This window comes from Camelus bactrianus, chromosome 15 (genome assembly GCF_048773025.1).
Source record: "Camelus bactrianus isolate YW-2024 breed Bactrian camel chromosome 15, ASM4877302v1, whole genome shotgun sequence".
NCBI classification, from domain to species: Eukaryota; Metazoa; Chordata; class Mammalia; order Artiodactyla; family Camelidae; genus Camelus; species Camelus bactrianus.
The window spans coordinates 45,051,272-45,075,080 of NC_133553.1; the positions used below are offsets into that span (position 1 = coordinate 45,051,272).

General features: G+C 43.1%; 1 protein-coding gene across 3 annotated transcripts in view; it reads left to right on the plus strand.

Annotated features, from left to right (window-relative positions):
- Positions 1 to 17,885, plus strand: part of CAMKMT (calmodulin-lysine N-methyltransferase) — a 316,073-nt gene extending 298,188 nt beyond the window's left edge. For all 3 annotated transcript variants that reach the window (XM_074378797.1, XM_010967729.3, XM_045504792.2), the window contains 3 exons: positions 1,639 to 1,702; positions 11,533 to 11,664; positions 17,329 to 17,885. In XM_074378797.1, coding sequence (XP_074234898.1) covers positions 1,639 to 1,702; positions 11,533 to 11,664; positions 17,329 to 17,406 — 274 coding nt within the window. In that variant the 3' untranslated portion in view covers positions 17,407 to 17,885. The remainder of the gene's footprint in view (positions 1 to 1,638; positions 1,703 to 11,532; positions 11,665 to 17,328) is intronic.
- Positions 17,886 to 23,809: the final 5,924 nt, after the last annotated feature.

Sequence of the window (23,809 nt, forward strand, 5' to 3'; positions counted from 1 at the left end):
GGTCTTATGGAACAATAAGAAATTTTCCCCTGGGTAATAATCAGGTTCTCCTGATTGATGGATGGGTTCCCATTCTAGACATAATTTCTAGCTCACCTTAAGTGGATTCTTTTTCCATTGCTCTAAGCAGCGTTTTATAGAAGAAACTTCCACTAAGTATGTCATGGTGAAACCCAAGCACTGAGTTCTTGGAAACATCTCATAAGCCGCTCTCCCAACTCCTCTTAAGTAAGAGAATTAGGAGAGAACCTGGTCTGATAAAACATCCTACCTAAATGCAGATTCCTCCTCAGCCAGACCAGTGAAAGAGCACGTTCATCCTGTTTTGGAGGCACTGAAACTCACCCTACGTAAGCGCCTCCGTTTCACGGACTGTGTTGATCTGCCGGTTAGGCAGTGAGTAAATATTTATTGAGCACCTTCCCCATGTGCGCTGGGCTAGAACTCGTGATGCAGCGATGGATACAGACAGAAGCTCCCTGAGGATGGGGATGTTGTCTTATTCACAGCTTATCTCCAAGGCCCAAACAGTCCCTACTATGTAGCAGGTCATCAACCAGTATCTGTCAGCTCACATTTGTCATTCATTTGGTGCCCACCACAGCCACACAGGTGGGTCTTTATTGACAAGGAAGCTGAGGCCTCATGTGAAGTGACGTGCCCAAGGTCACATGCAGAAAGGTCAGAGCCAGGCCCTAGGAAACCTTGAACTATGCTCTCCCCTTATCTGAAGTGTGGCTCCACACAGCTGTGCTCCTACTGATGGCCAATACTCAGCTCTAGCTCGGAGAAGGATGAGGCAGGGCCCATGCTGTGTGAGGAGCGGGGAGGCCAAATCAGAGGAGCCCACACCAAACTGCAGTGTTAGAAATGGGAGTAGGGGCTTTGCTCAGGCCCCTCATGAGATGGCTGAGGCACAAGGCCGCCCAGTGTTCTAGCCTGCAAGTCCCAGGTAAGGAGACTCTGTCCCAAGCTTCCAAATAAGGCCTGGGTCAGACTGACCCAGCCAAAGAGATGACAGAGCAGCAAGATAAATTCTCAAACCAGAAAAGACAAATGAAAAATCACATGGACTGGAAAAAAAAAAAATCAACATGGAGATCAAGGGGCGGGGGCGGAATCCAGAGTTGCCATGGTCTCTGGGTCACATCGCCTAAACCTGGTCTTTGCTTACTCGTGGGTCACTGGTTGAATCTAACCTCAGTGCTGTTGCTGGTCACTGAAAACCATCACCACCTGAGATCTGCTGCGTGAGTTGGGTGTGATAGGGCTGGTGGTTTGTTTTTGGAAGGTGGCCTCACAGCACTCTCAGTAACAAATATTGGGAGAGCTTCGTCTCAACCAGATGATTCCCCCAAACAGCAGCTTAGAAACTGTCCCTTTCACACTGACATGCGGCCCAGTCGTGTGTGACCCCTGGCCCATCACAGGTTGATGACTTGGCTTTGATTGGATAACACTGAGCACAGTATCTATTATGATTATTATTATTCTAGTGAGATATTTGAATGGAAGGAAACAATTTCTCTTTTTTAGTGTCAAGTAAACATGTGTAATTAGCCTTGTTCTTATCTCCATTAGTATCATTAGACTTGAAAACCCAGTTTAATCTGGATTCTGCTCTCTTCTCAATGTCAGCCTGTTTCTGGACCAGTACAGAGCCAGCCTTGTTGATGCAATAAAGAGATTACTCCAGCCCAGGGTAAGTATGTTTCTATTTTCTCCTGAACACTGGCTTCGGAATAATTAGTCTGTGCACAAAGATGCAGAGAGTAATGGAATGGCAGGATTAATGTCATGTAATACTTTAATACTTATTATGTCCAACTTCAATTGAGTCTTCTGATCTATCAGATTCTTTCCTAATCATAACTAGGGAACTTCTTACCCTTGGCCTTCTGATAAGGAACACAGTGGGTAGTAAAATAAATGAAACCGCTTCAAAGATAGTGTGAGATTATTTTTATCAAAGAATTTCTTGAGTCTTTTCCTTTGATAACAATATCTTCATATGAAAGTAGAAGTATGATATTGAAAGTTTTCTGTTGACTTCTGTCATTTTAAATCCCTTCAATGGTAACCTTTGTCACTGGGTATTTATTTATTGCCACAGAATATTTTTTTTCTTTTTATTTCTGTTTATGTTACAGAAAAGGGACTTCAGAGGAATCTGTGTATTAAAAGTCCTTTGCTTTAAAAGGAAGCCATTATTTACATATTATAAACATTAGGTCACAATGAAGCTAAGCATGGCATAAAACATTGTGCACATTTTTACATTTATATATCCATTTATGCCTGTGAGTAAATTACAGAGTTTGTATCCACTCTTATTTTGTTGGACTGTTATACTAAGCTAGGCGGTCCTGCAGCCTAAACGGAGAGTTAATATACATCTATTTAAAGTAAGAAAACAAGTTTAAAGCTCATGCATTAAAAAAAGATCTTGTAAGTATGTAAGACTCTTGCTGTGCTGTAAGAATTGAAAATCGGTTAACAATGTTAATGTAGCCTAAGACAGGAGCTCAAGAAAGGACTGCAGTGTGCGCATGTGTGTGAAGTATTTTCTAAAGTTGTTTCTAAAGTCTTTTTAAAAAAAGATTTGCTCTAGTCTTCTGACCTCAGTGAGACTTACAGACTAATACCTTTCAATCTTTCTTTTATATCGTTTTCACATTGCAGGTTCTCAGAGCGATTTGATAATCATCCTTTGCCTTACACTGTTGCTTTTTATTTTGTTATCTCTATATAGCTCAGAAACTTTCAATAGGCCTCTCAGAGGAGTAACCACAGCTTTGTAAGTGGTAATCAATTAAATTAAATTGGCCTTCTCAATTCCCCCTGTGAGGTGGGTCTTGAGGCAAGGAAGGGGTGTGCTCCAAGCTAGTGGTGGCAGCTGTCATGGTTGAGTGAGCGTGACTTCAATTTAAGGGTAGAAGAAAATTGGGGGCCCTTTCATCCCCCCATTAGCTCTGGGTGGTTCTTGTGAGCATTTGCAAGATCAGGATTTTCAGAGAGGGCACTGAGATTCCTGGATGTGAAGGCTTCTACGAACATCTACTACACAGAAATACAATGCTTTCGAGGACGCCTGGATCTCCCACTGCACAAACAGTACGTCACTCATCACCAACATCCCTACTCCATTTTGCAGCAGATTTGCATGATTTGCATAGAAAACTGCCCAAGCTATGCATAGACCTAAGTGCAGATTAGACTGGAATGTCTGACAGCTCTCCTGTACCCTCTATAAACTCTGGACACACTCCTCGTTGTCTGAAGTGTGGCTCCACACAGCGGCCCTCTCTGAGGATGGCAGCCTCCCTACTGACAGCTGATACTCGCCCTCAGCTCAGAGAAGGATGAGCTAGCGCCCTGGAGTCAGCAGCACATACTCCTGCTCCGTGAGGCGTGGGCAGGCCAAACCAGAGGGGCCTACGTCAAGGTGCAACATTAGAAATGAGAGTAGGGGGCCTCGCTTAGACCCCTGATGTCCTGCAGCCCTGCTCAGACTGCCAGGTGCTCTAGCCTAAAGGGTCGGGTGCCTACCAGAAGTGGGGGAGATCCCAGTTGTGGGTGGCACATGGACATACTGAAATTCCTATCCAGGAATCTCATCCCCACTGGGAGGTCTGGGGGTGCAGGGCATTTACATTCCCTGGGCCTCCACCAGGTGGACCCTAGAAGGGTCACGTGGACTTAGCAGAGAACAAAGCAGCTCCATATCCCATGCCAGTGGGTTGGAAGGGTTCCCAGGGCTTGGGAGTAACCAGAGGAATAACTGAGCTCTTCTTCTTAGCTGTCAGGGCCGCTGTCCTGCTTCCAAAGGACCTCCTCCTGCTGTCACAGTCCCAGACTAAGATAACATTAAAGGTTTTATTCCATTACAATGAGAGCTGCTTTTAATGTTTCTTGGAGCCCAGACAACCCCTCCATGGCTTTGTGGCCCAGAGGCTGAAGGCCCCTAAGAGGCCTACAGAGAAACAATGTGAGCAGCTGCACTGGTGGATCCTGAGTTCCTGGTAATTCAAGGCTCAGCAGATTCAATGGGAGAGGCAGCAGATTCTCAGGATGCTCAGAAAAAACTGCACTTTGGCCCAATGCTTCCAGTTACCCAGTTTCTGAAGGTAAACTATACTGAGTTGGGTAAGAAAATACCTACATACAAAACCCAAGTCTCTTCTGACCATCTAGCCACTTTCTGGATTCATCATCTCTTGAAGCTTCAGTTTTTCATCTGGAAAATGAGGAGTAAACAAGCCAACACACAGGAAAGCTTTAGCCCAGGACTGGCTCTGAATATGTATGTTAGCCCTTATTACCTTGAAGAACTAGAGAGACTTTGGGGCTGTGATGAGTATAGAATATAGGGGGCTCTTTCCAAAAATTTGCCTCTGAGAATTGCTGGTGGGAGGAGGAGAAAGAACATGTTCTTGACCTGGACTTGGACGCTTTCTATACATAACTGTACCCGCTGTGTCTCTCCTGCACCCGTGTCCCACATACCTGCCGCAGGCCCTGCAGTCCAGAGGACTGTCTGCCTGGTTGAAGATGACACTTTTTACTACAGACACATCCACCAGCAAAGGGAGAGAAATTACTACTAGGTGGCAAGAATGAAGTCATTGTAACACGAAGGTTCAAAGGTCAAGCTGTGGAAAGAAACGTATTCTGCTGTCACTGGGGAGTATGAGTCCTGGATTTCTAGCTAAGGCAGATATGCTGAGTGGAGACAGGATCCAGAAGCAAAGAAGGTAGATGGAGAGGAGGAGTTTCCCTGCTTTTCAGTTTTCATAAAGGGGATCATGAGTGAGCGGGGCACAGGCCCCGAGAGACAGCTTAGTCACCAGGGTGGGTTCCTGGCTTGGCTGAGGGGCAGTGTCAAATCCCAAGACTGAGCCTCAATCCTCAGATAAACAGGCACTTCTGCCTGGAAAGTCATTACCGGAAGCCCCAAATAGCAGCAGGAAATGATCGCTACCTGTTCCAGGTAGAAACTTCCCTGAACTTACTGGTTGAGAGAAACTGTAAAAACATTTGACTCCTGCCAGAAGCCTACAAGGGACTCCCCAGCAAACTTAAAAGATGAAAAGATCAGATCTTAAAAAGGAATAAAATCAGCAAATTTTACTCATTCCCAGAAGCAACACGTCCCTCCCCACCCACACCTTTCTCCCTCCAGGGGGTGGCTTCTCGCTGCTGATGAGTCATGGGTGACCCCCTAATTGTTGTGTTCTTTTAAAATACAGCTACAGCAGCCTAGAAGTTGAACGTTAGTCCGGAAATGACAGCCGACACATGGCACCTACTAGTATTCCTCTGATGGCTTTGGGCTCAGGGAGGGGAGCCAAACCAGTCAGACAGGATGAGTGTACTCAGGACTGTGCGGAGATGGATGGGGACGTGATACTGACAGCTCTCCAGCTTGCTAGTGCTGCTAACCGATTGTCAAGAATTCAAAAATATCACTGTGGGATTCATTTAACCTTCTTTAGAAGCTGGCCCTCAGTAACCGCCAAATTCCTGGAGTCCTGACTATAAGCAGCGCTAAAAATGTAAATCATGAACTCTCATTTCAGAAGAGCAGCTTCTTTTTACCACCAGATTTCCTTCATTTCCTCTTTTTTTTAATCTACCATCTCTGCACCCATCTGTACAAACCTCTGTTCTTGCTTATCTCAGGGAAATACCTGGTGAGTTTGGGCGCAGTGGCATGACCTGAGGTGGTGCCGAAAGACCCTTGGGTTCCACTCTGCTTGCTGGGCCAGAGGCCCAACAAATCCTCCCTTGTTCTTGGTGAGAAGCTGCATTGGGCCAAACCTGGCTCTCTCAGGAATAGAGTCCCCAGACTGTTTTTAAGACCCTCGGAGCAGGAGCCCCGCCCTTAGAAGTTCTTTCTGGAAGCCCACCCAGGTGTTCATTCAGTGTTTCCAATGTGGAATCTCTGCCCCTGAGGAACTGATAATGTGGTCGTGGAGATGTAACACACACACAGGGGGAACTCCAGTGGATGGTGCAAAATGGCTTATAACAGCCCCGCCCTTGATCACAGAGAGCCTGGTGCTGTTTTTATTTGTTTTGTGAATCTTTTTGATTTACACCTTCATTAGAATGTGAGGTACTCAAAGGTCAGGACTCTGTCTTGATTTAACAAACATTTGTTGAGTAACTACTCTCTGCCTGGCACCGGCCTGGAGAACATGGGGTATTAACAGGAATAAAGGGCATTGTGCGACTTGCACTGTGTAGCAGGAAGTCTAATGCAACATGGTGGGTACCAGGGATATAGCACAAAGACTGACTAACTGCCTGAGGACGGTTTCCCTAGAAGCAGTGCTATGTGACTTTGGTCTGGAATAGTAAGAAGGGCATCAGAGGAAGGGGACTGGAAAGGAGCCTCCCTGGTGGAGCAACAGTGCTCACAGTGGTGAGTACGAAAAAATGTTATGTTTGGGATCAAGCAGGAGTTTGCTCTGGCTGGAGTGTAAGAGTGCTGTGTGGTTAGGGTTTAGGGTTGAGGAGGGTCAGGAGATGAGGTTACAGAGTTTGTTTGGGGTGCCACATTATGAAAGGCTGAGAACACGATGATGGAGAGACTGGACTTCATTATGTGGGTAACAGAGAGCCATTGGTAGAGTTTGAGCCTTGATGTGGTCAGATGTGGGTTCTAGAAAGATCACTCTGGCTGGCAAAAAAGAAAATAGCTGGTTTGGAATAAGAGAGGGTTTGAAAGTAAGAAGGCTCTTCGTGGGTCGCCCATGGACCAATGTCTACTTAGAATTGTTCAGTTAGGAGCTAGTGCAGACCTAAAGATGGAGAAGAGGGAATGGAATGGGTGCTCACTGAGAGGTTCATTCAGCATTTATTGAGTGCCCACCTAGGGAAAGAGTCAAATAATCCTGCCCCGAAGGACCACACAGTCCAGTGTGAGAGACAAGCGAGCTGGCAGTTATCTGCTAGTGAGTTCAGGACATCGCAGTGGAAAGGGCTAACTGGGGCAGGAGGCACAGGGTGGAGCAGAGGAGGTCATTCAAGGCGTCAAGGGGCAGGGCATGTTATCCAAGTGCTGAAGGATGAGTAAGAGTTTACCATGTAGACAAAGAACTGGAGATAAGAGAAGCATGCCACCCAAAGGGAAAGTGTGCATGTGTAAAGACACGTGCGGTCCCTGGAAGAACAAATCAGGGGACTGCACTGAGTTTGGACTAGAGCCCCAGCTGAGTACAAGGGAGGGACGGAAACAAGGCTGCAGAGATAGACATGGCTCAGGTCACAGTGGGCTTTGCCTGCCATCCCCAAAAGGTGGAACCCACGTCATTGGTTTCCAAGCCCTGTTTAAATGGCAGAACCCTTCGGTCGAAGTATTTTTAGCCAGCACCCCAATTATAAAACATACAAAAGTGAGGCAGCTTTAATTAAATTGGACATGAGAAGCTTGGTCTCCTTTTTACCCCTCCAGGCCACCCTTGAAGCCATACGAACACAGTTTGAGAGCCACATGCAGCAGATGACAGAGATGGGGGTGCCGGGATGTGGCATTCAAGGGTTTTAAAAGGCAATGCCATGATTTCCTGGTTTCCAGTTTCATTTTGAAGGTGAAAGGTATGGAAGTGCTTGGTACTTAGTGGGTACTCAGCTGTGTGTGTGTGTGTGTGAGAGAGAGAGAGAGAGACAGGGAGAGAAGGAGAGAGATAGATGGGTGGGTAGTGCCCTGGGAAGGGTAATAGTTTGGGCAAGGATATTGAATTCCATTTTACACAGACTGGGTTAAAGGTACTTTCAGAACATCCCCATGGAGAGACCTAGTAGGCACCTGAAAATCCGCATGTGGACCCTGGACAATAGTGAATGCTGCAGTTTTGTACGTGAGAGTTTTTGATGCATAAGTGATAGCTGAAGTTGTAGATCTCAGTACAATTGCCTAGAACTGCATAGAACATGTAGAAAAAGGAGGCAGAGCCCTGGGGACCACTGACAATGAAAGGGCACGTGGAAAAGAGAAGCCAGGGTCGGGCATCTCAGAAACCAGGCAAAGAAATGGTTAGAAAATAACCATAAACTTAAGCTTGTAATCAGTATTTAATAGTTGACCACGTAGAAATGGAAAAATAATAAAGGTATTTCTTTGGCATAGCATAAATCTGAAGTAAAATAAATCTGAAGAATACTTATTTTTTCCAGAAATACACATCCTTTAATACATGAGTATAGATTAGCCTAGCAAAATAACCACAACTGAGCTTACAATGTAAACAATATCATTGTTGTTTTGTGGAACTACTCCTCTCTTCTCTCCAGGGATAAACAACTCTCAAATTTCTGCCCATCAGTCAAAATTTTACATTCAATTGAGTGTTCATTCTGAGTTTAAAATAATTCTGTGACTGTGAATGCTTAGAAAGTTGTGCTTTGGTAAATTGAAAATAATTTTTCTAAAGTGATGGGCTAATTTGGAATCTATATTCTTGTTCTTGTTTTGATTTTTGCAGCCGAAATTGTAAGGAGTATTCCTCTGACTGTACCAAAGAGTCCTGCTCCACTGGGGGTATGGGGGGGGCTTCTTAAACCATTCATTATGGGGCGGATGCTGGCACTCAGTAGGGCTCAGTGGATGCTTATTGACTGAATGGATGATGTATTATTGTCCCTCCTAAATATTAATCCACATCTCAACGATGTCTGCATTCAATGAAATGAAAAAGAAAACATTTTAAAATTCATAACTGAGTAATTAGAGATTAAAACTACCGCTCGCTCTTTCTCTTTCTTGTGGGGACAGTATTGTACACAGAAAGCTGCCCTCTGAAATCCCATTATAGCCACTAACTCTGTAAAAGCTACTTGGAGAGAATCTTTTCTAAAGAATAAGCAATAAAACGTGGCCTTCGAATTCCCAGAGACTTGACTTTTTTGGATTATTCAACATCTGGATTTAGTTTATTCTCTCAACAAAAATTGACCGTCTGCCCTCTGCTAGGCACTGGGAAAATGCAGTGAATAAAACATTAGAAGGTCCTGTTGTCTTGAAGTGTACATTCTAGCCGGAGAAGATGGGCAGTAACAAACAAGGATATGATGTGTGTCCGTGGTGATGAGGGCTAAGGTCAAAACTAGAGCAGGGAGGAACGGTGGGGAGTGCAGGGGGAAGGGCTGCTGGTTTAGGGGTGGTGGGTGGGGAAGGACAAGGAAACTGAGACATATGCTCAGTTCAGTCCCCTTACAGCTCACCCCAACCAATAGGAGGCTGGGGTTTGTATCTTGTGAATGCAAACATCAACGCAACCAACAACCCCGGAGTCCTGAAAACATTACGGTATATAGTTTAGATAACAGCTGTTAAAAATCAACCCTTCGATTGTAACAGTAAGACGATTTTGCAGGTGACTCTAAAAGAAAACAACTTCCATTATTCAGAAATCTGGAATGGCAACCAGCTCTTAGAAAGAACTAAAATGACCTACTAGTGTTCCCTCTTTTTTTTTTTTTTTTTTTTACTGGAGACTTTTGCTCTCCTGCTGAGACCACGTATTATATCTAGTTTCACATCAAAATGAATTTTTGCTGCTAAGTTTGAAAACCGCCTGAAAATACCAATTAATATTGGAAAAGCTGACAGAACCTTAAGTGTAGTGGCGTGATTGGTGCTGGTATAATTATGTGCCTGGGTGTATACACATCTATGTAAACACAGTATGAAAACACACTTGATGTTCAGGACAGTGGATCAGTGTATTTCCTTGCAGCTAAATGAGGGGAAGAGACTGAGAAGGAGAGGGAACTGATGGGATTTTATAGCACTGGTAGGTGGCATAGATGCTTTTAGTCTTACATCTGTATGAGCTTGTGTTTTCAAATTATTTCCACTTTCATTACCTCACTGGATCCTCACGACGTGCTGGTGGAGGAGAAGGCAAGGGGGGCTTTGTTCTTCCCATTTAATGGATGAGAAAACTCTGGGCCAGGCTAGGAAAACTGGAGTTTCTTCTCTGAAAAATGAGGAGATTGGACTAACATCATCTCCCAGGTCCCTTCTAGGTCAACAGTTCTATGACTCTTTTCTTCTGATTTTCCTAAGGTGACACTACTGTTTAATGGTGGAGATCTCCTTTAAGTCCAGACCCTTTTCTGCCACACAGCTCCTCCTTATAGACTTCAAACCCTTCACAGCATGTTTAATCATCCGTAGGATGCAATGTCTACCGTACAAAGTTGTTGAGGGGATTAAAGGGAAGGCTCGTGGAGCACCTAGGAAAGTGGTAGCTATTATTATTATTATTGGCATCACTGTGACTCATAAGAAGAGCATTGGCACTGAAGTCAGGTAAATTTCCCATCATTCACTGGTTTGTCATCTTGGCCAATGATTCAACCTTTCTGAGCATCCTGAAAAATGGAGCTGAAAATCCCTATCTTGAGTTTGAGGGAAGTTTGAGGACTAAAGGAGATGAGACATAGAGACCACCTAGCCCCATGCCTGCCACATCCCAAAGGCTCAATAAACGGTTGGCAGGTATGAATGATGAACCCCACCTTTCAAAAGAAACTGGGATATAGTTTCTTGATTCCCTCAAAACCTGAAGTGGTATTTCATAGAGGTGAAGTGTAACCCTGAAATTAACAGAAGCATACAGTCATCTTTTAAACAAATAAAAGGAAAAGAAGATTCTGAAGTTGAGCCATTGTGTGCACATCTAAAAGGGAGGAGAAAAATCCACATGTACCCAGGAGTTAGCAAATGGTCGTTGTGGAATTTCATGTCAGAGGGCCTTCTGAAATCCGGTGTATATTTCATTCAAGTCCTCCCACTCTCCCCACTGCAACAATCAGATAAGGTTGTACAGTTTCTCTAGACAAGCTTGTTTGCCCTCATTATACCACTTGCTTTGCAAAGGAATCACTTGAATACCATGAGGAGGTGCTTTGCCATAATGATGCCCCTCATGAAGGATTCAGTGAAGTTGGAAATCAGGATCCTGTAGCTCTGTCTCTGACAGCATGGTCATGGAAAAGGCTGGTGGCAGAACTGAATGGACTGTGGTTACTTGTCTCTGTGGAGGATTTCTGGGCACTGAGTTTCCAGGGCACAATAAACGAACATTTATAGGCATCCTTGGCCACATGCTCTGGAGCTGTGTGGCAGATTTGTTGCCAGCTGCTAAGGAGTCGCAAGGTGGATGGCACTGCCCTGGACCAGTTATTCTAAAATCTAGTGGATGCTTTAATCCACTAGACCCAAGAGAGGTGTGTATGGTACAGAATACCAGTGTTGAGTCACGTATTGTTTATTACATGCATTGTTTGAAGATGATAAAATATAGCAACTGGCCACTTAAATATGAAATAGATTTTTTTCTTATTTGATGTATATCTATCCTTGAAATTCTTCTCAGCGCGAATGCCCATCCTGTGTGGACGTTTCAAGAACAACTGAGTTTTCTACCTGAGAGCAGTACATGGAATGCTCTGACCAATGTCTGTTATGTTTGGTTGCCTTCCAGCTTTCCAATGTGTGAATTTCTTTTAATGTTCCAGGGGAAAGCAGTGGTGTTCGCCCCACGTCGAGGGACTACTTTAAACCAGTTTTGCAATCTAGCTGAAAAAGCTGGTTTCTCTATCCAAAGACATGAAAATTATGATGAACACATTTCAAACTTCCACTCCAAGGTTAGTTTTCTGCTTGTGTTAGATAACACTTTAATCTGCATTGCATTTTGAAGAGATCATGGTCTTTTTGGCAGGTAACCTAAATATTTGATTAAAGGACTCCTTAGGTGTGCTGCTTCTGAACAGCTATTTGTATCTGATTATTTTGTGTGGCAAAGCCATCTTTTATCTTTGCATGTCTAGAAGGATTTTACAGAAACCATTCCTGTTTACTCCTTTCTCTGAAACAAACTAATCTTTCCATTCATAATAGACTAATTTGTAGGATGCAGGGGAGGTGGCAGAGAATGAATGATAAACAAGCATTTATATTTTAATGAAAAACCTTCAGCTTTTAAGTAGGTTAAATGCTTAGCTGCGCTGAAATAAATAGAAGGTGAATGTCTAATTGTATCATGTTAGACTGTAAATCTTTATCTCTGCTTGCTTTATGGCTGGGTCAGTTGGCAGTTTGAGACTGTTAAATCTCACAGAATTTCACAGTTGTGGGGTTATATGTCAGATCGAGGCGCTACAAGATTTAGGTCAAAAGCACTTATCTGAGAGTGATTTCTAAGCTTGCTTACATAAAGCAATGTTATCAGCCTTTTTATTATTTATAGGTATGGAGCAATATAGGACACTGAGAGGCAAGCATTCCACTGACAACTTTTTAGGAATCTCAGCGTTTGCTAATACACATCACACTTACTAGTGTAACATGTATTTCTTCTGTAATTTTGTGCCTTACAGAAATCTTCCTTCTCTGAGCTAGTCTGACCTTGGCAAGAGACTTTGACTTGTCATTTTTTGCAAGTTGTGACGGCAGAAAAGTAAAGGCCTGACCTTAATGTTTCTCCTGGGAGAATGTGAATATGATATAATGTAGAAGTGTGTTGACTTTTGAAAAGTTATATGCAACGTGGATCTGATCTGCTAAGCAATAGAAAGGAAATCCTCACTTTCTGGAAATGGGTTCCTTTCTTTGGGTCTCTAGGGCTCCATGTAAGCTCCTGGGGGGAAGATGATGCCTTGTGAACCCAAGGGGTTAAATCACTTCCTCTCCCCGGTGGAGTCAGGCCCTTTGTTTACAATCAGAAAATAAAAACAGAATGGCATTTTATTCAAATCTTACCTACCTCCAGAAGGATGGTCTCCCTTTTTGGCTCCTCCCCAGAACAAAAGGAATGGCTTTGAGGGCTTTACCTGGTCAGGGAAGGGTCTCTCCTGGCCCACTGGGCTCCTCTACCCAAAGAGATAAAAGCAGCCTTCTCTCCAGGGTGGGGCTAGAGCTACAGGGATCAGCTGATGGCTGCTGCTTCAATGTCATGTCAGTCACTTTCCCTTTAGAATGACAAATGCTTTTAGTTTCTCAGTCATGGCTCAGGAGAGCAAAGGTGTGGGTTTCTCCACCGGCAGAAAATTTCAGCATTGTGCCTGATCCCCTCTGTCTCCTCCCTGCAAGATCTGAAAAGTGTGTTGGGACACGCCAGACAGTCAGGTCCTCAGGGGCCACCTCTCCTTTGTCTAGAACTTTAGATTGTCAGCATCTAGTGGACAGCGACCTCTTTTTCTTTCCAATGTTGTACACTACCCTGCTAAGCACAGCACATTTTATAAATCCCTAAACACGCCTCTTAGGTTACACTGTGCACCATGCCCTCAGCATCCCCGTAAATAATCATAGGCTGATGATTGGTCCCACAAAAATAAGTTTCCATAAATAACTAAGTGGCCTTAGAGTTTATCTCGTCATGATTGCTTTAAAGTTCATTTCCCCACCTGGCTGACACTGGGCTAAGAAATAGTTCCCCTCCTCTTTCCGTTCTTGTGGCAGGTGAGAGCTGCATTTTGTTCTCAGGAAGTAGAACCCTAGGGGAGTCTTCTGGGGGTTCGAGCACCCTACGTAGATGGTATCAACGTGCACCCATGACGTCTGTTTTTCATGATGAGAGCAATTTCAGCTGGTTTGTGGTTCTCCTGCGACTAGCCAGAATTTGCCTCTTGTCCCTTCCGTACCAGAAGCACAGAACGCCCGGCTTTTCTGCTCCAGCAGCGGGTTTAACCGTGTGCTGACTGCACGGAGAGAGGCCCGGATGACCCAACTGCAGCTGGCACGGGGAGGTCTCCTTTGCAAGGGGAGGATACCCGGAGAGGACCTCGCCCAGAGGCAGAGCCACGGGCCCAGCTGCAGGGACGCTCCCCGCCGAGCGCTAGTGCTCTTCGCCAGGACGCGGGGACTGCGGCCGGCAGAAGCCAGCACCCCGGCCCCCTTGGGCTCCTGCCCGCCGCCGCCCGCCCCGGGCTCCGGGGATGCGCAGGGGCCCGCGCAGCCGCCGGGATCCTCCTCCCTGGCCGCTTTTGTTTGCGGCGTGCTAATAGCCGGGGCTTAAAAGTTTTCCATCTTGAGCGGCAATCAGCTTTCTTCCTCTCCATCTCTGGCCAAACCCCCATGGTCCCAGGGACGAGCCTGCTCCCAAATGGAGAGGCAGCGTTTTCCTTCGGGCTGCGTGTTATCCTCTTAGCCCTACTGTGTTGGAATAGAGCGTAACCAGCTGGAGGACTGTAAGACGCCTGATAATGCCGCTCTTTTCCGCTGTCCCGTCTTAATCTTGTTACACAAATGGTTGTGAAGAGATTCATGAATTTTAATTTTGCCCTCTGCATTAGTGCTTCACGTCACTCATACACAGCTGCCTCCTCTGCTGAGTTTTTCACCCCTCCTCTTACAAGGAGGGGTAGGTTGAGGGGGGGGGGGGAAATTAGTTACAATCTTGGCAGTAGTGCAAGGTAAAAAAAAAAATCTACAGATTTAGGCAACCACCCATGAAGCTGATTAACAGTCATGATCAGGAGGAACAGCTTTGCCTCTTAAACTTTTCACCTCTCATTGTTAACTGTGAAATTTTATTTCCGTTAAAGAGCAAGCCTGTAATCAAAACGGTGCCATTCTGCACTTTTCTGCCGGTGCTTTTGTTAAATGGTGCCCACACCATGCAGCCACCGTGCTCAGGAACCAGGCAGCCAAAGGTGTAGTAGGTTTTTAAAGTATTTCCTTTCTGTTCATCCAGGCAACAGGGGAAAAAAAGAACACACTTCCCTCTCTCACCCAACCTCTTGGTCTCCTCCAGGCTAGGAATCAAATGCATTGCCGGGTGGTGGGGATCCAAACCTTTAGGACGTTAAGACAGCCAATTGTTTATCGAGGTAGAGATTTGACTTAGAGATTACAGCTGGCTTGAAATGAGTTGATAGAAATACTCTCCGTCATGCAAAATATTCTTTGAAATATAATTTCACATGCCATAGTTTCCTTTTTTTTTTTAACCTTTGCAAAACCACCCGTGTGTTTATTTTCTTTATTTTTTTATTTAGCCATGAGAATTTAGGCTTGGGATCGGCTGTCAAGTCAGTACATTGTGTTAAAAGCACGGCCATATTGCACTTCTGCTTATCTATTCAAAATGCCACATTACAAGTGGCTGGTGCTTATAATCTGTGTGGTGTGCTGTTGATAATTGTGGATACTGTAAAGGGTAAACAGTCTGAACTTCACTCCCGCTGCTGCTGTTCGCGCCGTGGCGAGGCTGGGTGTGTTACATCCAATTATGAAGTAAAGCAGAATGCTACTAATAGCAGCTATATAATTTAGTTTCGTCCTCAAAGACGCTGTTTTAACCTATAAAATTGAAAAATTGTTTTATGCACAATCTGCTTGTTGTTCATTTTTTTTCAAGGTACTTTTTTATTTCTTAAAATTATAATTATTCATTGGGCAAGAAGTACGGTCTGGGTGAATGGAATTATTCTGAAACCACATAATGTTACCACATCGAAGTCCATATTTCCTAACAGCTCTGTGTGTGTTCAGGTACCCCACCCCTGCACCCCCGGCACAGACTGGACTGGGAAGTGACTTGGTGCTGGGGTGTAGTGTTGCCTTGGAGGGTTGTCCGTTCTCTCCCGTGGCGGGAAGGGCTCACAGTCAACACCGGGCTGGCCCCTGGCCCCTTTGAGCAAGGAAGCCTCCGCTTTGGCCTCCAGAGGTCAGCATAGAATCCAAGTTAAAAGTGATTTCTAACCCATATTTACAGAAGAATTATTTATCCCACATATTACCTCAGGGACTTTATAAAGAGCTCATTTGAGTCTCTGTATATTAGTGCATTGTGAGTGAGTAGGTCAGCTGACTCACGCTGAGTAATCAACTTTCCCTTATCCCCAGTCCCAGAGGAAGAATTTAGCTAGCTTGGCCCCCTCTTCCCTCAGTAAAATTTTTCAGTGAGCTCCTTCTATCACTAGGGCAACTGGCAACAAAGGTATTTACAGTCAGTAGGGCCTGGTTAGAGTGGGTTTGGTTTGGGAAGTTTGGGAAGCCATTTTTCAGGTCATTTTAAAAAATTAAAGAGTGATATTGGGGGACATGTGTTTAGGATTAACACTGTCACTACTTTGGTGGCAACAAAAAATCCATGAAGACCTTTCTAAATAGACAACTAAGCATCTGTAAAAAGAGCTAACATCATCTAAGAAAAAGGAATGAAGTGACTTCAACAATTATACCACCATCAGTTCTTAGGAAAATGGATTAGAAAGTCGAGACTGGGTTGGCTTTACATTCTCCAGTGGAAAAGGAAAAGCAGGATCGTTGCTGCTGTCCTTCATGGTGAGGGCACGTCATGGTTTGGGAATATGATTTAGAAGAAACATGCACTTTGAAAAGATCCAAGATTGAAGTTAACATGCCCCCAGACCCACTAACGCAGGAAAGTGTCCTGCTTGGAGCCATTCATTTGGACTCAGGGTGGGGTGGGATGTTTGTCTGATTTGAAGCAATAAAGGAATTGGTTCCATGTATAATTAAAAGAAATATTTATTTCTGATCCTTATAAATCCAAAAAATGGATTCACAATTGGCTCCAAAATACCGGCTTCAAAAATAGTAATTTTGTCTTTATAGATAGCAACTTATGATTTGCTAAAATAAATATAAATACAATTCTCAAAATTATTCAAGCTGGATGAGAAGTGTACTTTGGATTTGAGTACTCTGAATTTTTAAATCTATCATGGGAAGGCTGTCGGAAATTTACCTGACTAGTATCGAAGCTTGGTGCTCTAATTGTTGGAATATGTCTTCCTCCTCGAAGAGAAGAATTTTTGAATTATCTGTCATTAATATTAAAACCCCTAAGAAGCAGCTGGAGAGCCTTTGAAATGACTTAGGCCCCACCAGCCTTTCCATCGTGCCCAGGTGCAGTCTCCAAATGATCTGAAACGCCTGCCGGCCTGATTCCTGGGTCGCTGGCAGGGGGCAGAGAGGCCCCGGAGCAGAGACTTCTATGCCAAACGGCTGATCTGGTGAAGATGAGCTAGTGTCCAGCTCTCCCTTCGCTGAAGTGCCTCACAGTTCCTAGAGGTCACAAAAGCAGCCTGGCTATTTGTGAAAATAAACCCCACCCCACTACCAAAAAAAAAAAAAAAAAAGATTCCTAATTTCATGCATAGTATTGTCTTATCACTGCTACTGAGAACCACTTGGAGTTGCTTTTTTGCGATTTCTTTTTCCAGGACGGTATATTTTAGGTGAGAAGTCTTCATGATACTCAACATTAAAACTGGAGAGTGAAAATTCCCAATCTGAGTCTCCTTACCTTTTTTCTTCCTTTTTATTATTGTTTTCAGTTGAAAAAGGAAAACCAGGATATATATGAAGAAAACCTTCATTACCCACTTCTGCTCATTTTAACCAGAAATGGATAGAAGATGAAGCTGCTCAGAAGACAAGGAAAACAAATGCCCAGGGAATATTTTCACAAAAAAAGAAATCTGTGCTGGTTATAATCTACAGCAAGCTGTTGGCTCCCTGAGATTTTCAAGCCCCCAGGCCTCGGGCCCCACCACCTGTGCGTCGTGCCACATGTGGATGATGGAGTCCACCCTCCTCACCCACGTGATGCCCCAGCCACCCCAAATTCCTTTTTTGCCTTCTGCTTCCTGCACCAGACTTTTGTCTTTAAATACGTATAAACAGCTTGAGATTTGAATTGGACTCAACCAAAATATGTTTCCCTCTCATGGAGACAGAATTTCTTTCGGTGATTCCTACTACCCACCCCCCAACCTTTTAGAAAATATCTTGGTCTTTGTTCTGTTTCAGTGGTGGTAGTTTTTCATCTGTCAACACAGCAAAGGTTTTTCTTTGCTGGTAAAAAAAATAAATAAATGAAGCAAATCTTTCAGATCGCCCTCAAATTAATTGTATTAAATCTGCCAACTCTTCTTTTTTTTCTGTCTCTCTTGCTCATTCTCTTTTTCCTTTCAAACAGGATGTTTTTTTCTCTATAGATGTATAAGAAATGACTACATCAGCCCAAAGCCTCATAAACTGACCGTTTGTCCTCTGGACACAATAGCATGGCCAGCCCTCTGCTCCTCCTCTCCAATTATGTGTGATTAGTCTCAATGTGTTGTGTCAAGGAGGAGGAGTGTGCTGAGTGCTTATTATCTGTTTAGGTACAAGAAGAGCACATTTAGGCTCTGACTATGAATGAAAAGTGAGCCTTTATCAGGGCTCAAATCTACTGCTTGTTCCAGGCCTCTTTCAAAACAGGTCCTTTGCAGAGAAATTTTGAATACATGATTGATAAAATGAAACGGCAACCAGGGGGGAGTTTTTAAAAACTCAATCACACAATTATCTAATGTAAAGTCAGTGTATGGTTATATGCTGTGATGCAAGTGTATGGTAAACATTTAATAGGTGCTACCTAGGACTGAGACAGGATGACTTTTCTGCAGGGAACCCAAGCCTCTCCTTGCCTCTTGCATCCACGAGAAGCTCTAATGCCTTCTGTGACAATTCAGATGTTTATCTGTAAGGAATCATCTGTGCCCACTTTAGCGGTAATGTCATTAGTAGGTTAGCTATATATCCTATCTTTAGTGGAGGCAAAGCGCGGATTGAGTGTGATACAATTAAAGTGATAGGTGGGAGACTGGGGGAGTGAATCCTTTTGCATGTTAAACAAACTTAGCTGTCATCAAAACAGCGACTGTCAGGTGTCTTCTCTGCCCACTTCTATCATCAAACAAATTTTTCACCATCAGTTTGCATGTCCTTGTATTCACCACTTTTTCTGCTCCATTAGAGCACCTAGATGGATCTTTGAAGGCATAGGTCAAGTCGCAGTTAGATCATACATTTCTTTCTCACAAAAACTTGAATTGCAATGCCAAGTGATGGGCTAACATCACAATAACAGCAATTTATTCCTCTTTGGATAAAACAGCAGTCTATTCTCAGTGCTAGATAAAGACCAGGGCAATGCAAACCAGCCATTTAGCTGAGTAGTTCAGCTAGTGGCAGCTTTCCTTTGGCGACTGTATAGGTTGCACACTGGCTTCATATTTTCTTGTTTAAAAATTAGAATTCAGAATGTTTTAAAAAGGCAACACGGGTAGTTCCATTTATATTGCTGAAAATACAGAGAAATGATTTCTTCTGTAAAACCTGCAACTAAATCTGCCAAACAAAGAAAACCCACCCCTGCAGTAGCATCTAAGATCATCTGTTCTTATTTTTTTTAAATGTAGAGTAGCAGAACCATGAGAATATCCCCATCATTTCCCATGAAAATACATGAATCGGCAAGAATTCAATTTGCATTTGTGTGTTGTAGATGTAGAAAACCAGAGTTTATTTTTCTGGGAGAAATTGTATCTTAAAAAGTAAACCAGTCATGTTTAAAAAAAAGTATCTGAGGATGACGTGTACAGTTACCTAAACTCGAGACTGGGTATAAGAATTGAGCCGTTGCTCCCAAAAGACATGTAGTAAAGAAATACGCCAATTGTGTGATTAAAAGTTAGAGAACCTTTTGTAAAGTGTTAAGGTTTTCAAAGGAAATGTTAACGTTTCATCGATCTGCTTTTTATGGGATCCTCACCAGGAAATGTCACTAGTCCAGGCTCTTTGGAAGTTTGTAAGAAGCTAAGGTTGTATATTATTGAATAATTGAAAAGTGCTTTTAATTTCTCAAATTTTAATGAAATGCCAGTATTGAGAGGGGGAGGAATACAGCTGCTTTAGGAAGTTTATCCATTTACATTTCTTTTGAACTTTATGATTAAGAGCTATTCCTCTGCATCAGGACCAAGTTGTATAATTGCGACTGAAATGCCCCATATTCCATAATTGCCTGTGTCATTGTGCATGTGTTGTTTCAAAACAAAGCCTGTCTTTGAAATTACGATATTCCTGTTCCCTGTGTACCTGTATCTTCTGATAAAACTCATGAATCTCCTTTGTCATACTAAGTAGATTTGGTTGCAGGTAGGAATGTTTCTAGGATCGCCCGTGGTCAGTTCTAACGCGGTGATATGAACAGCCACATACAAGTTGGTTATAAGAAATATATTTTATTTTATAGCAAGACATAGGCTTTGAATTGGGATAAGAGTGCTAGAAAAGACTACCTAAGAGGTTGATGCTATTTTGTATAAATTGTATATTTTGTTGGCTTTTTGACTGAGCATGAAAATGTAACTTCCATTAGGGAAGGGTAATTTAGGTGCTCAGTATTCAGCAGAAAACTTGTCGGGCCATAAAAGCTTTTCTGGCTGGTTCCTCGGGTGTTTTCAGAGAAGAGCTGCCCGCCCCTTGCTGATTTTCCCTTTGGCTTCAGTATGGGCTGAATTTACCACTGCATACCTGTTGAATCAATTTGGGGGATCCAGCAGTTAACTGAGTGAATGGAAGGATTAGTGGCCCTCTGGAGCCCTATTTCAACAGCCAGGTGTCTTTGCTTAAACTAGTTAACTGCTTTTGACAGTTGAAGAACCTGGTTTTAATACCCTAGGCAGGAGATTGTGGAGGTGGTGCTTTTTTTTTTTTTTTTTTCCTTCTTTCTACTCCCAAAGTGGGGCATACTTTCTTCTCCTAAGGGTTAGACTTTTTTTTTTTTTTTTAAATAGGAATGTATGGTCCCCTTCCCTCAACCCAGCTTCTATGGAGTCTTTGTGCTTAGTCAGCATTTGACTTGTTTCCAATCTGTGCCAAACAATTTGGTGGCATTGTCTGGTGGGACCCTTTAATTAGACTCAGGGGAGTGGGGGCAGGATGCCCACACAGGGGAAGGAGTCAGTGTGTATGTAGACACATGTACATTCACACACTCACAGGGAAGATAAGGCTGTTTAGACCCTCAATCTAGGCTCCAAAGATTCCAGGTACACTCCCCACCTCAGATCAAAATCTGCTGATTTCAGACTGTATGAAATGTCATAATTGTGCTGAGTGTATCCCAGAGAGTGAAGATTGGTTAGAAAGTCAGTCTGGGTCTCCTTAGAAACTGAATTTAGATAGAGGGCAAATATGTTTTCCTGAGTGGACTATTTCCAAATTAGGAAGGAGCCTGTTGGTGTTTAACAAGCCATTAAGCCTGAAATGCCACTTTTAATTCTCAGATTTCATTTTACCCGGAGACCTTACTGCCCAGGCTGTGACTTAAATGCTCACTGTGTTCTCTGCCCTGGAAGTTGGTTCATTTGGAGTCTATATTTTGCCTTTTTTGTCCCCCTGACTTTTCAATTAATACATTTTTTAATAGATAAAACAGATCATACTGTGACTTTTAAAATGTCAACAAGCTTGCAAACAGAAATGTAATAAAATGGCTAATAGGAGATTCAATAGTTAATAGAGGGCCTGAAGTGTGAGCAAATACAGTAACTGTATATTGGAAACTGTGCAAGTGAAGATGGCTTTAGTATTGCAAACTGAGGAAGAAAATTGTTTTTAATTAGCACCTTCATAAGAACTGCTGATTAATACTGTTTTGTTTGGTGAAAAGCTTTCAGCTGAGTAATTTGTACAGCCATTACAACAGTTTTGTTAGAGCGGGACTCCTGTTGTTAAACACAAACAGCAGATGATAATGGTGGAAGATGAGTTTGTCATGTAACAATTTACCTTATTGAAAAAAGCTTTATATTAAACCCAATACAGTAGGTACCAGCAGAAATCACATATTTTAAATCCTTCCAAAATTGCAGTGTGCCATGCTTGTATTTTTTTTCAGGGACTAGAAGCAGATTTTATATCATTTTAAAATTATATACACAATTTAAAGGTGGTGTAGCATGGACAGACCACTTTCTCAGCAGCAGTTTACATCAGAGCAGTAAAGTGGCTGTGTATTCAAACATTTTCTAACTACACAAAGCAGGTTGGAAAATGGAAGCCTAATTAAATAATGTTACTCAAATGTAAATTTGCATTGGGACTGGATGTAGGGAAATAAGAATTGGTGTTTCTGCCTTAGGTAGGTTTATCACACAGAGGATCTTTAAAAAAAAAATCTCTTTCTGAAGGAAAGTTTAATTAACCTTTTTTTTTTTTTTTTTTTTTCCTGGAGGTGTTTTTAACTGACCAGGGAAAAAAGTGCCCATTCAATGAGACCTGACCAGGGAATAAGAGGCTGATTTCAGTGAACTCCCATCAAACGATATTACCCTAGCCAGAAGCATGGGAACTTTTTTTTTTTTACCTTTTTAAATAAAATGCAATGGTAAAACATATTTGCATTAAAATATTACACTAACCTAGGCTGGTAAGAACTGTAAATTATTGGAGTGGCGTAATAGAGCATGAGATTTTTTTTTTTTTCAGACAGGCCTTCGGGGTAATAACAAGGGTTGAGGCTCACGACAGTGCCAAATAAGCTTTAGACAGCATAATAGTCTGCAAAGAAAGCCACAGAGCACTAATGTGAAGGAAGAGCTGTCCACCACATGCAGCAAAAATCACCAAAGGTCATTTTATGGTAGCAATTGTGACATAAAATTGGTGGTCATGCTACATGTCTAATACTCAGCACAGCTTTATAAATGATGGGCCCCTAGCGATGGCTGTCATTAAGTGCTTTCATCATAATAAACTTTAAACTGTTGGCTTTATGAATCGCCAGCTAGCTTCAGCTGTTCGTTGGATGGAGCTTGCAGTGCCTTAAGTGTGACAAGACCTATTAGGAATTGCAACCATGTTTCAAGCGTACTTGGCTTCCCCACTCCTGGGGTGATTGCTGCCTATTAAACGGCGTCTGGGAAGATTTTCCTCCAGCAATCTCTGATCAAGAGCTTTTTTGGGCTTTGACCTGCATTTCCTTCAAGACTTTCTCTGAGGAGTTTTATAAGAGCAAAACTCCAGAGGATTTATAGCCACTTCTGATTAATACCTTTCCAGTTTTTCTAGCAACTCTCCCACTGCTGCATAGAGAAAAGCTTTCATTGTTCCTGAGGTGCTTATTTGTGACCTTTTCTCTGCTTCCTGATTCCCTCTAACGTGTTCTCTCAGTGAAATCCTCGGGGTGGAACCAAGACAGTCGGTGAAGTTGTTACAGCTGGAGAGACAGAGGAGGAAAGACGGAGGCTTTTATATTTTTAAAGAATTACATGCAGAGCGGCCTGGCCCCGCCCATTTAAAATACCCGCTGTGACGTCACCGGCCGCCCGCGGTACCCAACGCATCCTTAATGAGCCCTCGGTGTTAACCGAGCCGACACGTAAAGACTTCAAGATTCAAATTACACTTTCATTAACCTTTAGCATAGGAAGTCTTTCAGTTTCCATAAATCTTACAGTGGCTTGCCGTCTGTCCTACTGATGTGAATAATAGATGTTTGGGGAAATCGCTCTTTAAAAACCCAGGGTATTTAATTTACAAGGGCTAAATACATATTTCAGACTCACTCAGCAAGAACTTTAATTACTTCTTGTTGCTTTTTCTAACTTGGAGTTCGCCCCCCCCCCCGCTCCCCAGTTTTCTTCTGCTTGACTCAGAAGTTTTAGAGATGGTAAAAGCTTTCAGTGTCTAAAGTTTCTGCCTTAATACTCTCATTAGTCTTTATTTTAAGCTCAGTAATGTCCTCAAGATAGTTACGGGAATGTCTCAGGTGTGGACCATTACACAATTAAATTAGCAAACCTCAGAGGGATTGGATTAGAACTCAGCGAGGAACACCTGGGGATTCCAGGGCAGGGCTGAGCTGAGTTTCTGAATAGCAGGGCTCTGGCCATGAATAAATAGTGAGGGTCGGCCCGCTTGGTAGTCTCAGTCACAAACTTGTGTCACCAGATATAAGTATAGCAGGCTAAACTATTTTTT